Source organism: Saimiri boliviensis, chromosome 10 (genome assembly GCF_048565385.1).
Source record: "Saimiri boliviensis isolate mSaiBol1 chromosome 10, mSaiBol1.pri, whole genome shotgun sequence".
Classification (NCBI taxonomy): domain Eukaryota; kingdom Metazoa; phylum Chordata; class Mammalia; order Primates; family Cebidae; genus Saimiri; species Saimiri boliviensis.
Window position 1 is genome coordinate 15440579 of NC_133458.1, and position 15379 is coordinate 15455957.

Genomic DNA, 15379 nt, shown 5'->3' on the forward strand with positions numbered 1-15379 from the left:
TATCAGTTCTTCAGAGAGAACATAATTCCCACTTCAATTGTCTAAGGAATTTTGAGTTTTCCATCTTTATGTAGAAGGCAAGAAGGGTTGTTATGAATAATCACAGTGAAGATATCTACAAGTACAACTGCTCAAGCACCCATTCTGTTTAGCAGAAGTGAGTTAGGTATGCATGGTGCAGTCTAGTGAGTTAATTTATGTTTAATTCTGAAGCTGAACGATGGGGACAAGCTGTATCACATGGTCCACAACTGCCACAGGAGCTCAGTTATTTTGGATTACATTTTCAATCCAAGGTATATAGTAAAAAATGCTGGCATAGATGCCAACATCGGCTCTCAAAACACATCCATCCGCAAAAGACAGGATTCCTTGAAGCATCCCATTGCAGATTGCTGGGGCAGCAGAAACTTCCTGCCAGGAAAACAATAACAAAAGCAACAACAACAACAACAACAAAAACAGGTTATCTTTCTGGCAAGACGGAAGAAAATGGGAAAAGTAAGGCATTGAGAGCATGTTACCTTGCAGGGCTGCCTCCTTCCTGGCACGATGCCCACACACAGCATACTTTCCTTGATGTTGTAGGTTTTATAGGCATTGCGGCACTGAGGTGGGGAGATTATGGAGATGTTTACAGTTTGCAGTGAATCGGGCTCCTTGTCTAAAGGAAAGAGAAAAGTCAGACTTCCTTAAGAGTTCTTTTAGACATTAATTCTTTTAAAACACATTTCTTCTTCTACCATAAGAAATGAAAAGAGATAAAACGTTTAGAGAAATCAGAACGGTTTCTGATTTCTCGTTGCAGTTAGGACAATGAGAGTATAGGAGATGGTCAGATTAACAAATTCTCATGATGCAAATGTCTGTGACTTTATAAAAGTGATCAAATTCTTGAAAGTTATATGTAAATATGAGACATTCCTGCAATGAAATGAAACACTTCGTTTTAAACTTTTCTGGAAATTTGGCCCAGCGTGGTAGCTCAGGCCTATAATCCCAGCACTTTGGGCATCCAAGACAGGGAATCACCTGAGGTCAGGAGTTCAAGACCAGCTTGGCCAACCCCATCTCTACTAAAAAACAAAACCCCATCTCTACTAAAAATACAAAAATCAGCTGGGCATGGCGGCATGCACCTGTAATGCCACCTACTTGGGAGGTAGAATCACTTGAACCCAGGAGGCAGAGGTTACAGTGAGCCAAGTCCGCACCACTGCACTCCAGCCTGGGTGACAAGAGTGAGACTCCATCTCAAAACAAAACGAAACAAAACAAAAAGGAAATTTAAACATTCAAAGGGTTTCCTTTGAGATGTAATTTGTAGAGTTTGAAGGAATTTAGAGGTGTTTAGCCTACTTTCTCATTTGTCAGGTCAAAACAAAACCAAGTATCTGCACCAAAAAAGTCACTCAAAAAGCAGTTTTCTTAAAAATATAAAGCTAGTAAGTGGTAAAGCTAGGATTTAAAACTGGGTTTCCTAGTTCCTAATTAATATTCTTTTATCTATATCACAATGGTCCATAAATACTTTGAATTGTGTATACTTATAACAACATTTGCCCAATCAGAAACAAAATGAGAAAAACAGCAAAGTAGTATGAACACATGCAGCACAAGTTCTTTTCACAAAAGTTTCTTTGGGACGAAGTATTGTAATTTCAGATTCAGTCTTTTTTTATAATGGAGGAGTGTGTTTGATGTCTTTATTTGAAAATAATGTAAAAGTTATTGAAAAGAAAATATTTGAGATCCTTCACTTTATTTTCCAAGCAACAATTTTATGGCTAAACATTTCTTTTGAGAATACTTCTTTAGGAAATGCTTACTTAAGTATTTCATGAGCCGTATCAAAATGAGGTACATTTTTTTTTTCAAGTCATATCTCTTTTTGACCTATGTTCCATTACCCAGATGAGTCAATATACTGCTTATCAGAAGGACATTTGGCTGTTTTCAAAAATCAACTTGACTCTCAAAGGACAAATAATTTCTACTTCTTGATATATTCAAGAAAATGTGCTCTAAATCTGAAGGTATTTACTAAGGAGTAGTTTTAAAAGGCTTGAATCATGGCAACAATTATAGAATAAGTGAATATCTGTCCTTTGGCTTCTATAAAGAGGAAGTAGTGCTGGATAGATAAATGCAATCTGACAGGCTTATTTAAAATAAATCTCCTATACTTACTGTGGTATCTAATATATGATGTGTATTATACATACTTGAACTTATAAGTAAGGTTGCATTAATAATTCTTCATAAGGGACTATATCATTGTCCTACTTTGCTAATAGGTAATCAACTCCCCTTTGCCACTACTCTCTACTCTTGTAATTAACAACTATAGATAATTAGGGTTTGCCTAAAAATTTGGAGTTGGGGTAATGGGCAATGGGGATGCAACTTAGAAAACAGAAAGCTGCCTTAAGTTGTGGGAGTTTTTTATGGAATGTGAAATATGAGGCACAGAAAAAAGCTTATGTAGTATGTAAGAATATCTAGTTTAGGAGTTTGAAATTATGTATAGAAGACTTTCACTGATAAAATTAATGGTAGCCCTTTGACAGTTTTCTGAAGAAATGAATGAATGCTTAGAATGTCACCAGTTAAAAATGGTTATTTCAGAAATTCTTTTTAAAACTTCAACTGTGTATCTTTATTACAATCTTTCATAGGAAGTTCTATCTCATTTAGTACAATATTATGTATTTATCTTACATTTAATATATCGATATTTATTTCATGATTTTTCAAGGTTTCAAGTTGCTTTATTGACTGAAATGGTTTGAAAATATACAGCATAGTAGTCTGCTTTACTTCAGAGTTAAGGAAATTGAGGCTCCAAGGTAAAATGACCTGCTTTCACATAGAAAATTAGGATTAGAATACAAATGTTTTCTTTCTACTAAAAGCACTTCAATCATATATGAAAGTAAAAATGATAAAAAGATACAGTGGGAGAAAAAAAAGAAAAAACTTGAAACACTCCTTCAGTGAGGTACAGGGAAAAGGAAAGGGGAGGAAGAGGGTGAATAAAGAGGTTAGAAGAAAGCTTCACTGGGCAGAATTGAGGAAGCCAAGACTAGCAAAGGTGTAAAAGCATGTCTAATTCTGAGAGAAGAATGTCATCTTCAACTCACAGATATCACACACATTGTAGCTCCAGGTGGAGACAGAACACATGGTATCTGCTGAGACAGTTTGGTAGGGCAGGTTGGCTAGTTTCACATAGTCATTGAGTTCAGCCTCTCTTTTCAGCTTGATTAACATGATATCATGATCAATAGAAGTGATTGAGAAGCGAGGATGATGAATCATCTTCTCATAGCCAATCACTTGCAGATGCTTTTCATTGGAGTCTGCTGGGATTGTAACCCCCAATATCACCCGAAGCTTCCTGGAACAATATAGATGCTTATGAGAGGACTTAACAGAGATAGCTTCCCCATCCTTATGAGCCTCTATTATCCCTCCCCACAGACCTTTTTCTGTACCCTTGTATGTCTCCCAAAGGCTTTCCTAATCCACTTAATTGGAGCTCGTCTCAGGCAGGGGTGAGGGTCTGTGCCCAACCTGAGAACCTGAAGAATGGAGTGCCTTTGAGGGCTTATTGCTCACGGTAAATTGCAGTGTGCAGCTGTGATCACCCAAAGAGGGTGGATCAGGACTCCAGTGCAGGGCAAGTAGTCAGATTTCAAGTAGACCAAGTAGGGGGGAGTAGAGCTGACTGTGTAATCCGGATTAAAGGCTGAAGCAACTGGCAAGAGAGGCATAGACAAGAAATTCCGAGATTTCTCAGTCATCACTAGAAAAACTTCAGGAAAGTCACTTAATAGGCTCCAAGGTCCCGTACCCTCTTCTCCAGCAACTTTATTTGTAAACTAAATCTGTAAAATGACTTACATTGTTCTAAAACATGAAGAAAATGATACATGGTAGAAACCTATCTCTTTAAAAAAAAATAAAAAGAAGAAGGTGTTTGGCTTTTTCATTGTCATTGAAATCTTTTAAATTAAATGTTAAACTTTCATAAACATCTTCCACAATTTAGTGGCTTCTATGCTAAATCAACTCTTTTTTTTTTTTTTACTATTTTTACCAATTTTAGAATGCTTTAATAAGTCTTAAAGAATTCTTGTTTAGAATGCTTTAATAAGTCTTATCTTTTTTCCCCAACAATAAGTCAAGACAGAATAATACGAGTGCCATGACAAGAGCAGACCGAATGCTAAGAGTCTGAGGAGGGGAAAAATAATTTATTGTTTTAAAAAATATACATTGAGCACCTAGTATGTGTCAAGCTCTGTTTTAGAGACTTGGGCTATATAGTGAACAGAATAGATATTCCTGCTCTCATATATTACAATGAATGGAGGTATTCAGTAACAATAAGCACAACACACAGGTAAACTATGTAGGATGTTAAATGGTGATTAGTTCTATGGAAATAAAAGTAGGAGTAGGAAAGAGAGAAAGGTATTACCAAGTGTGTGCTGGCGGAGAAGAAGGGGTATCAGGTAGTATTTGTTTGTCTCAGATAGGATCTCACTCTGTTGCCCAGTTTGCAGTGCAGTGGCAAGATCATGGCTCACTGCAGCTTCAACCTCTTAGGCTCAAGCAATCCTCCTGAACAGCCTGGTTTGCAGGTGTGTGCCACCACATCTAGCTAATTTTAAAATATTTGAATGTTTATTGTAGAGATGGAGCCTTGCTATGTTGCCCAGGCTGATCTCAAACTCTTGGGCTCAAGTGATCCTCCTACCTCAGAGTCCCAAAGTGCTGGGAATATAGGCATGAACCACCACACCCAGCCTCAGGGAGTATTAAACCAGTCATCAGAGTAGAACTTCATGGGTAATGTTGAACAATAACATGAAGACAGGGGAAGTTGCATAAGAAAATATCTGGGTGAAGGGACTCCAGGCAGAGAAAACAGCTGCAAGGAGGGTCCTGAGGCTTGTGTCAGTTACATCACAGAGGCCATGGCTGCTGACCCAGAGTGAGTGAAGGGGAACAGAGCAAGAAAGGGGATCAAAGGTGGGTGGAGGGTTTTATAGAGCAGTATAAGAACTTGGACTGTTTTCTGAGTACAAATGGAACCACTCAAGGATTTGTGCAAAGGAGTGATGACAGTCTTCTCATGGAGAACTTGTAGAGTGTGAAAGCATAGAGGTAGAGGGGTCTGCTAGGAGAATAATTTGCTAATCCAGGCAGGAGGTGGTGGCTTAGAACATTATGAGCAGTGGAGATGGTGAGATGTCATTGGATTTAGGATATGTTTAGAAGATAAAGCCAACAAGGTTTTTCTAAGAGATCAAATGTGGGGTAGGAGAGGGAGAGAATTTATGAATAACTCTGGATTTATGCCTGAGTAACCGGAACTGTGCCAGGAAATATCTGATTCTTCAATGTTCTGCTGTGCCCTCTGCAGTGCGGAACATCAGTACTGTTGCAGGCAGGTCCAGAGTCAGGTATTAGGAGTGGGTCTGGTATTTGAGTGACAATATCCACACCTCACCCAAAAGCACACAAGCAATCCTCCTGCAGCAGGCAGGTAGGCAGGCACTATCACGAGAGGAAACTTAGTGGAAACAGGGCAGTAGGAAGGGACAGAGAAGCATCCTACACTTGAATTCTGGAATGACACCTCTCTCCATTATCCATCTTTCATGCTTTACTCAGGATTTCTCTTTGGTGAGTAAAGAGACAAATATGTACACACTCACCAGTCAGATTCAAGAGAGCCCAGAGGAGGATAAACTTCATGATGATGTTGAACACCCAGTTCAGCTCCAGCTTCTAGAAAACATGGAAGAGACAGAAAAAGACTAAATAAAATAAAGCAAGATTCTAGAATTGGAAAAATATATCATCTGAATTCTTTCAGTAGCAGGATTCAGTTTTAGAAACAGTGTCCATCACTCAGAGGAGGGTGTAGTGTCATCTTTCAGAGAGATAAGAGTAGAGGTTAAGTGATTGGTACCCAGTAGAAAATAGTTCTGGAATTCAGAGTTCTGCCCTCTGTCTTCAGGGAAGAAAGTACCAAAGCTAAGACAAGTTGAAGTTCACGATGTCTCTACAGCTGACTCCTGTGTGGTCTCCTTTTTGTCAGCCTCAGCAGACAGGTGCCCCTCTAAGCTATGTGTGGGCTGCTGCCCCTCCTGTCTGTGTGATGCTAAACCCCACTGTGTGATGCTATTTTTCTTTGGTAGACATAATGTAGCTCTCTGGAGCTGACATTGCTTCCTCTGTCTGACATTAAACTCCGCTTTGAAATACATTAACCTTTTCCTTCATGTCACTATTTATCCATTTGTTCTGTGAACCAACCTGCAAATTATTTATCTTATGTATCTAACTTGTGCCAGGATCTGTGCTTGCTGTTGGGCTTGACTCAATTTAAAGACTTCTTCCCTACCTTCCAAGAGCTTAGAGACTAATGGGAATGATACTTAAGCAGATGGTTATGAAACAAAGTATTCAGAGCTAAAAATTGAGGTATGCCACAGACTAGGTAAAAATATTTGCAAAACACATATCTGCTAAATAATTCATGTATAAGAGAATAGGAAAATTCAACATTAAGAAAACAAATAACACAACCTAAAAGTGGACCAAAGATCCTTACCAAATGTTTTAGTCTGCTTGGACTATTATAAAAAAATAAAAATAAATAAAAACTACAGTCTAGGTGTCTTACATGACAGATATTTAGTTACTTGTAGTTCTAGAGGTGAGAAGTCCATAACCAAGGTGTTGAGGTGTTGTGAAGTTCAGTTTCTGGTGAGGTCTCTCTCCCCGGCTTGTAGATGATCATCTTCTTACTGTGTCTTCACATGGCCTTCCCTCTGTGCACACAGAGAGAAAGAGGGAAAGACAGCTCTCTGGTGACTCTTTTTATAAAGACACAAATCTTATTGGGTCAGAGCCCCACCCTTCTAACCTAATTTAGCCTTAATTACTTCTTTTTAGGCCCTATCTTCAATACAGTCACATTGAGGTTTAGGGCTTCAAACAGATATATTTTACAGTGATTGGGGAAGATAACATCAGAGAATATATACAGATGGCAAATGACATATGAAAAAATTCTCAACATAATATGTCATTAGAGAATTACAGCAACAATGGGATACCACTATGTACCCTGTAGAAGGGCTAAAATCCAAACAATCCCACCAACAGTGTAAAAGTGTTCTTTTCGGCCGGGCGCGGTGGCTCAAGCTTGTAATCCCAGCACTTTGGGAGGCCGAGGCGGGTGGATCACGAGGTCGAGAGATTGAGACCATCCTGGTCAACATGGTGAAACCCCGTCTCTACTAAAAATACAAAAAATTAGCTGGGCATGGTGGCACATGCCTGTAATCCCAGCTACTCAGGAGGCTGAGGCAGGAGAATTGCCTGAACCCAGGAGGCGGAGGTTGCGGTGAGCCGAGATCGCGCCATTGCACCCCAGCCTGGGTAACAAGAGCGAAACTCCGTCTCAAAAAAAAAAAAAAGGGGGGTTATTTTACCACATCCATGCCAACATCTATTATTTGTTAATTTCTTTGATTACAGCCATTCTTGCAGGAGTGAAGTGGTATCACATTGTGGTTTTGATTTGCATTTTCCTGATCATTAGTGATGTTAAGCATTTTGTTCATATGTTTTTTGGGCAGTTGTATATCTTTTTTAAAGAATTGTCTATTCATGTTCTTAGCCCACTTTTTGATGGGATTGTTTATTTTTTTCTTGCTGATTTGTTTGAGTACCTATATTAGTCTTTTTTCAGATATATAAATTGCAAAGATTTTCTCAGGGTTGTCCGTTTACTCTGCTGATTATTTCTTTTGCTGTGCAGAAGCTTGTTAGTTTAATTAAGTACTGTCTATTTACCTTTGTTTTTTGTTGCATTTGCTATTGGGTTCTTGGTCATAAAGTCTTTGCCTAAGCCAAAGTCTAGAAGGGTTTTCCCTACGTTATCTTCTAGAAATGGTATGGTTTTAGGTCTTAGATTTAAGTCTTGGATCTATCTTGAGTTGATTTTTGTATAGAGTGAGAGATGAGTCCAGTGTCATTCTTCTGCATGTGGCTTGCCAATTATCCCAGCACCATTTGTTGAATTGAGTGTCCTTTCCCCACTTTATGCTTTTGTTTACTTTGTCGAAGATCAGTTAATTATAAGTATTTGACTTTATTTCTGGGTTCTCTATTCTGTTCCATTGGGCTATATGACCATTTTTATGCCAGGACCATTCTGTTTGGTGACTATGGCCCTATAGTATAGTTTGAAGTCAGGAAATATGATACCTCAGGATTTTTTTTTTTTTCTTAGTCTTGCTTTGGCTATGCAGGCTCATTTTTTGTTCCATATGAATTTTAGGATTATTTTTTCCAGTTCGGTGAAGAATGATGGTGGTATTTTTGTGGGAATCACATTGAATTTGTAGATCGCTTTTGGCAGTATGGTCATTTTCACGATATTGATTCTACCCATCCATGGGCATGGAACGTGTTTTCATTTGTATCTTCTATGATTTATTTTAGCAGTGTTTGTAGTTTTCTTAGTAGAGATACTTCACCTCCTTGGTTAAGTATATTTCTTTCTTTCTTTCTTTCTTTTTTGGCAGCTATTGTAAAAGGGTCTCAGCTTGGTTGCTGTTGGTGTGTAGCAGAGCTACTGATTTGTGTACATTAATTTTGTAACCTCAAACTTTGTTGAATTCATTTACCCGTTCTAGGAGCTTTTTGGATGAGTCTTTAGGGTTTTCTAAGTATATGATCATGTCACCAGCAAACTATGAGTGTTTGACTTTCTTATTACCAATTTGGGTGCCCTTTATTTCTTTCTCTCGTCTGATTGCTCTGGCTAGGACTTCCAGTACTGTTTTGAAAAGAAGTGGTGAAAGCAGGCATCCTTGTTTCCCCACTCAGTATAATGTTGGTTGTGGGCTTGTTATGGATGGCTTATTTTACCTTAAGGTATGTCACTTCTGTGCCATATTTTGCTGATTCTGCTGAGGGTTTTAATCATAAAGAGATGCTAGATTTTGTCAAATGCTTTTTTCTGCATCTATGGAGATGATCACGTGATTTCTGTTTTGATTCTTTTTATATACTGTACCACATTTGTTGACTTGCATATGTCAAACCATCCCTGCATCCTTGGTATGAAACCCATTTGTTGATGGTGGATTGTCTTTTTGATATGTTGTTAGATTCTGTTAGCTAGTATTTTGCTGAGGATTTTTGCATCTATATTCCTCAGGGATATTAGTCTGTAGTTTTCTTTTTTGTTATATCCTTTCCTGGTTTTGATATTAGGGTGATGCCACCTTCATAGAATGATTTAGGAAGGATTCTCTTTTTGGAATAGTGTCACTATCTTTTGGAATAGTGTCAGAATTTGTACCAATTTTTCTTTGAATGTCTGATAGCATTCATCTGTGAATCTGTTTGTTCCTGGACTATTTTTTGTTGTTGTTGGCAATTTTTAAATTACCATTTCAGTCTTGCTGCTTGTTATTGGTCTGTTCAGAGTTTCTATTTCTTCCTTGTTTAATCTAGGAGGAGTGTATATTTCCAGGAATTTATCCCTCTCCTCTAGGTTTTCTAGTTTGTGCATGTGAGGGCGTTCATAGTCTCCTTGAGTGATATTTTGTATTTCTGTGGTATCAGTTGTAATGTCTCCCATTTCTAATTGAGATTATCTGGATCTTCTCTTTTCTTTTCTTGGTTAATCTTGCTAATGGTCTATCAATTCTATTTATCTTTTTTAAAGAAACAGATTTTTGTTTCATTTATCTTTTGCATTTTCTTGTTTCAATTTCATTTGATTTTTCTCTAATTTTGGTTATTTCTTTTCTTCTTCTGGGTTTGGGTTTGGGTTGTTCTTGTTTCTCTAGTCTCTTGAGATGTAACCTTAGATTGTCTATGTGTGCAATTTCAGACTTTTTGATGTAGGCATTTAATTCTATGAACTTTCCTCTTAGTATCTCTTTTGCTGTATCCCAGAGGTTTTGATAGGTTGTATCACTATTATTGTTCAGTTCAAAGAATTTTTAAATTTTCCTCTTGATTTTATTGTTGACATAGTGATTATTCAGGAGCAGGTTATTTAATTTCCATGTATTTGCATGGTTTTGAGGGTTCCTTTTGGAGTTGATTTCCAATTTTATTCCACTGTGGTCTGAAAGAATACTTGATATAATTTCAATATCCTTAAATTTGTTGAGATTTGTTATGTGGCCTATCATATATTCTATCTTGGAGATAGTTCCATGTGCTGATAAAAAGAATACATATTCTGCAGTTGTTTGATAGAACGTTCTGTAAATATCTGTTAAGTCAATTTGTTCTTGGTTATAGTTTTAAGTCCGTTTTTTGGTTGTTGTTGACTTTCTCTCTTGATGACCTGTCTTAGTGCTGTCAGTGGAATATTGAAGTCCTCCACTATTATTGTGCTGCTGTCTATCTCATTTCTCAGGTCTAGTAGTAATCGTTTTACAAATTTGGAAGCTCCATTGTTAGTTGCATATATTTAGGATTGTGATATTTTCCTGTTTGACTAGTCCTTTCATTGTTATATAATGTCACACTTTGCCTTTTTAAACTGCTGTTGCTTTAAAATTTGTTTTGTCTGATATAAGAATAGCTACTCCTGCTCAAGTTTTGTGTCCATTTGCATGGAATACCTTTTTCTACCCCTTTACTTTAAGTTTATGTGAGTCCTTATGTGTTTGGTGAGTCTCTTGAAGACAGCAGATAACTTTGGTGAGTTCTTCTTATCCATTCTGTCATTCTGTATTTACATTCAATGTTATATTGTGATGTGAGGTACTATTCTATTCACCATTCTACTCATTGCCTAAGTTCATTTTTTTATTGTGTTATTGTTTTATGGGTCCTGTGAGATTTATGCTTTAAGGAGATTATATTTTGGTGTATTTCAAGGATTTGTTTCAAGGTTTAGAGCTTTTTTTATCAGTTTTCTGCTAGTGCTGGCTTAGTAGTGATGAATTCTCTTAGCATTTGTTTGTCTAAGAAAGACTGTCTTTCCTTCATTTATGAAGCTTAATTTTACTGAACACAAAATTCTTGGCTGGTAATTGTTTGTTTAGGAGGCTAAATATAGGACCCCAATCCTTTCTAGCTTTTGGGTTTCTGCTGAGAAAATTGCTGTTAATTTGATAAATTTTTCTTTATAGGTTACCTGATGCTTTTGCCTCACAGCTCTTAAGATTCTTCAATGACCTAAAAATAGAAATCCCATTTGACTCAGCAATCCCATTACTGGGTATATATCCAAAGGATTATAAATCATTCTACTATAAGGACACGTGCACATGAATGTTCATTGCAGCACTGTTTACAATAGCAAAGACCTGGAACCAACCCAAATGCCCAACGATGATAGACTGGATAGGGAAAATGTGGTACACATACACCATGGAATATTACGCAGCCATCAAAAATGATGAGTTCACGTCCTTTGTAGGGACATGGATGAACCTGGAAACCATCATTCTCAGCAAACTGACACAAGAGCAGAAAATCAAACACTGCATGTTCTCACTCATAGGTGGGTGTTGAACAATGAGAACACATGGACACAGGGAGGGGAGCACTACACACTGGGGTCCGTTGGGGGGAAATGAGGGAGGGATGGGGGTGGGGAGGTGGGAATAGATAGCATGGGGAGAAATGACAGATACAGGTGAGGGGACGGAAGGCAGCAAACCACACTGCCATGTGTGTACCTATGCAACAATCTTGCATGTTCTTCACATGTACCCCCAAACCTAAAATGCAATAAAAATAAAAATAAAAATAAATAAAAAAAAAACATTCTTTCCTTCGTCTTGTCTTTAGATAACCTGATGACTATGTGCCTAGGCAATAATCTTTTTGTCATGAATTTCCCAGGTGTTCTTTGAGTTTCTTGTTTTTGAATGTCTAGATCTCTGGCAAGGCTGGGAAAGTTTTCCTCAATTATTCCCTCAAATGTTGTTTCCAAACTTTTAAATTTCTCTTCCTCCTTGAGAACACCAATTATTCTTAGGTTTGGTTATCTAACATAATCCAAAACTTTTTGGAGGCTTTGTTCATTTTTTTTTTAATTCTTTTTTTTTTTTTTGTCTTTGTCAGATTGGGTTAATTTGAAAGCCTTGTTTTCCAGCTCTGAAGTTCTTTCTTCTATTTGTTTGATTCTATTGCTGAGACTTTCCAGTGTATTTTTAATTTCTCTAAATGTGTCCTTTATTTCCAGAAGTTGTGATTGTTTTTTATTTATGCTATTTTACTAGAGATTTTTCCATTCATATCCTGTATAACTTTTGATTTCTTTAAGTTGGACTTTACCTTTCTATGGTACCTCCTTGATCGGCTTAATAATCAACCTTCTGAATTCTTTTCCTGGCAACTCAGAGATTTTTGTATTGGTTTGGATCCATTGCTGGTGATCTAGTGTGGTCTTTTGGGGATATTAAAGAACCTTCTTTTATCATATTACCAGAATTTTTCTGGTTCCTTCTCGTTTATGTAGACTTTGTCACTGAGAATATCTGGGACTCACGGGCTACTGTTCAGATTCTTTTGGCCCACTGTAATTCTCCTATGATGTGGTGCTCTCTCCTTTCCTTTAGGGATGGGGCTTTCTGCGACCTGAACTGCAGTGACTATTATTTCTCTTCTGGATCTAGCCATCCAGTGGAGCTGCCAGGCTCTGGGGTAGTACAGGGGAGTGTCTGCAAAGAGTTATATGATGTGATCTGTGATCTGCATTCATGTCTCTGAGCTGTGGATACCAGCACCTGCTCTGGTGGAGGTAGCAGGGGGAGTGAAGTGGACTCTGTAGGGGGTCCTTTGTTGTATTTTTGTTAAGTGCACTGGATTTGTGATGGATGGCTTCCAGCCAGGAGGTGGTGCTTTCCAGAACACATCAGCTGTGATTGTATAGGGAGAATACAAGCTTTCTCTAGAGTCACCTTTGGATAAATATTGAGGTTTCTCAGGCTGTAGAGCTCCTGAGAGGTTATGTCCTTTGTCTTCAGAGTCCCTTGGCTATCCCACAGAGCCTGCAGTGGCAATCTACCTCCTTCAAAGGGTCCGTGGATTCTCTTGGCTTTCCTGATATGTTCCTACAGTAGTTCTTGGAGAAAAAGTTCATATGTGGGTCTCCACATGACGCTCTGTTCCCCTGAGTGGGAACTGCAAATTAGTCCTGCCTCCTATCCACCATTTTTTTCTTGAACTCCTCCTAAATGTGAATTTTTATTGAGCCATTAAATCTGTGATGTTTTTACACAGCAATAGAAAACTAACACAAATGCCTACTGGATCCTAGCACTGCATTCAATACTGATGATTCTGTGGCAAGGGAGATGAGAAGCTTGTTCTCATACGTCATAATGCCTAATTAAGGGAGACAGGTGATAATAAGAATCACCACCGTGAATGTAAAAAAAAAAAAAGTGGGGGGATGGTTAGAGAAGCATGTTGTGGGAACCTAATATAAGGTCAGAAGAAGACCTCCTTAGAGAAGTGAAGTTTGAGATTGAAGGATGGGTAGAAGTTAGCCAAATAAAGAGATAAGGAAGAAATCTCCAGGTGAATGAACCAGAGCTCCAAAGAGAATGCGGAATGTAAAAAAGAGAATGAAGAGAGAGATAGGTAAGGAGACACAGATAGGAGAATCCTACGGAACACACTGCAGGAGTTGTCGAGTAAGAACTGCCTGCAAAGGAGATAGAGAAGGCAACCAGAGAGTAAGTCAAAGAAACATGTCCTTCTTCTCTGTATTTTAGATGACTGAGGCTTTATTTTGCTTAAATAATTACAAGAAGAAGCAATGACAGGGAAATCTGGAGATAATCCATAAAGCAAGTCCATGAGGAAGTCAGACTAGATAGGGTCCATTTCACAGGTGGAGATAGAGGCTGTAAATAATAAGGTCTTGCTTCTACTACAGCAGGAAGAATGAAAAAGAAAAACATGTGTGTGGGGGGAAACAGGTATGTTTGCAATTTTGGTGGTGGCAAGTTGAGGGAGACATTTTCTGATGGTTTCAAATTTTCTCTACTCCCAAACTAGAGGTCATCTGCTAAAAGTTAGCATTGAAAGAGGAGAGAGAGGGTTTGAAATGGCTGCTGTGGAGAATTATCCAAACAATTTACTTGGAGAAGACAGGATTGCTAATGAGTGCTAAAGATGTAATTCAAGAATTACAAGAAGTGTTTAGTTAAAGACTATACTCCTAAGTGAATTAACACAGGAAAGGAAAACCAAATATTGCATGTTCTCATTTGTAAGTGGGAGCTAAACCCTGAGCACACATGGACATAAACATGAGAACACTAGATACTGCAGATTACGAGAAGTGAGAGGGAGGGAGGGGGGCATGGGTTGAAAATCTACCTATCAGGTACTATGCTTACTACCTGGGTGATGGGATCCATACACCAACCCTCAGCATAACACAATATATTCGTGTAACAAACCTGCACATGTGCCCTGGCATCTAAAAGTTGAAATTAAAAAAAAAAAAAAAAAACTCTGGCACAAATATAGATGTGATTCATTAAAGGTGAAGGGAGCCTTGGGCATTGAGCCAGAGACAGAAAGCAGGGGAAAATGTGAGAGAAGACTGGCAAACTGAGGACTTGCCATTTGGATGGGACAAAAGATTACAGGAAAAGAAAATCATACAGTGAATGAAACGGCCTTAATATCTAGATTTGAGAACAAGGAAAATTTCTGTGAATGGGCCAGAACAAGCTATTGGTCTTAGACACACCTAAGCTCTCTAGTTTGGGTTTTTGTTGTTGTTTTAGAGACAGGTTCTTGCTCTGTCACCCAGGCTGGAAGTCAGCAGCACAATAATAGCTAATTGCAGCCTCAACCTCCTCCCCTGTCAACCTCCCATGCAGTTAGGAGTTTGTTTGTTTTTTTTTAATTATCACTATTTTATGTAGAGACAAACGTCTCTGTGTTGCCCAGGCTGATCCTAGACTCCAGGTCTCAAACAGTCCTCCCACCTTAGCTTCCCAAAGTGCTGGGATTATAGGCATGAGTTTTGTTTTGTTTTGTTTTGTTTTGTTTTGTTTTGTTTTGTTTTGTTTTGTTTTGGCTTTAGCAGATGAGAAAACACATCCAGGGATCCAGGCTCAGGGTTCAAAAACCAAGTCACCTCTACAGTCTCTATAGATGCCCTAGATTCACTGCATTCCCTCAAGGAAAGAAACACCAAACCTCTTTACACCTCCCACAGGAGATTTCTCCTATGGTGTGGTTCTCTATTCTTATCTTCACTGGCCTCCTCTGCCCATCTTTTCTTTTTTAACATAAGATCCCTAGGTCATACTAACCCTTTTCTCCCTGTTGTTCTTTGGTCTCT

The 15379-nt window shown here is 38.3% G+C and overlaps 1 protein-coding gene across 1 annotated transcript; it reads right to left on the bottom strand.

The window, feature by feature from the left end:
• Positions 1-264: 264 nt before the first annotated feature.
• Positions 265-5769, bottom strand: LOC101034324 (serine protease 58). The gene is made up of 5 exons (XM_003929789.3): positions 5730-5769; positions 3622-3760; positions 3144-3400; positions 525-664; positions 265-414 (listed from the first exon to the last, which is right to left on the bottom strand). The coding sequence occupies exons 1-5, from the start codon at positions 5767-5769 to the stop codon at positions 265-267; spliced, it is 726 nt and encodes a 241-aa protein (XP_003929838.1).
• Positions 5770-15379: the final 9610 nt, after the last annotated feature.

Excerpts from the sequence above, each read along its gene's own strand:
- LOC101034324 (XM_003929789.3), bottom strand. The coding sequence starts at position 5,769 with ATGAAGTTTATCCTCCTCTGGGCTCTCTTGAATCTGACTG. Across the intron at positions 3,761-5,729 it reads GGCTCTCTTGAATCTGACTG|TTGCTTCAGCCTTTAATCCG; the intron begins GTGAGTGTGTAC and ends CTCTCTTGCCAG. Across the intron at positions 665-3,143 it reads CTACAATGTGTGTGATATCT|ACAAGGAGCCCGATTCACTG; the intron begins GTGAGTTGAAGA and ends TCTTTCCTTTAG.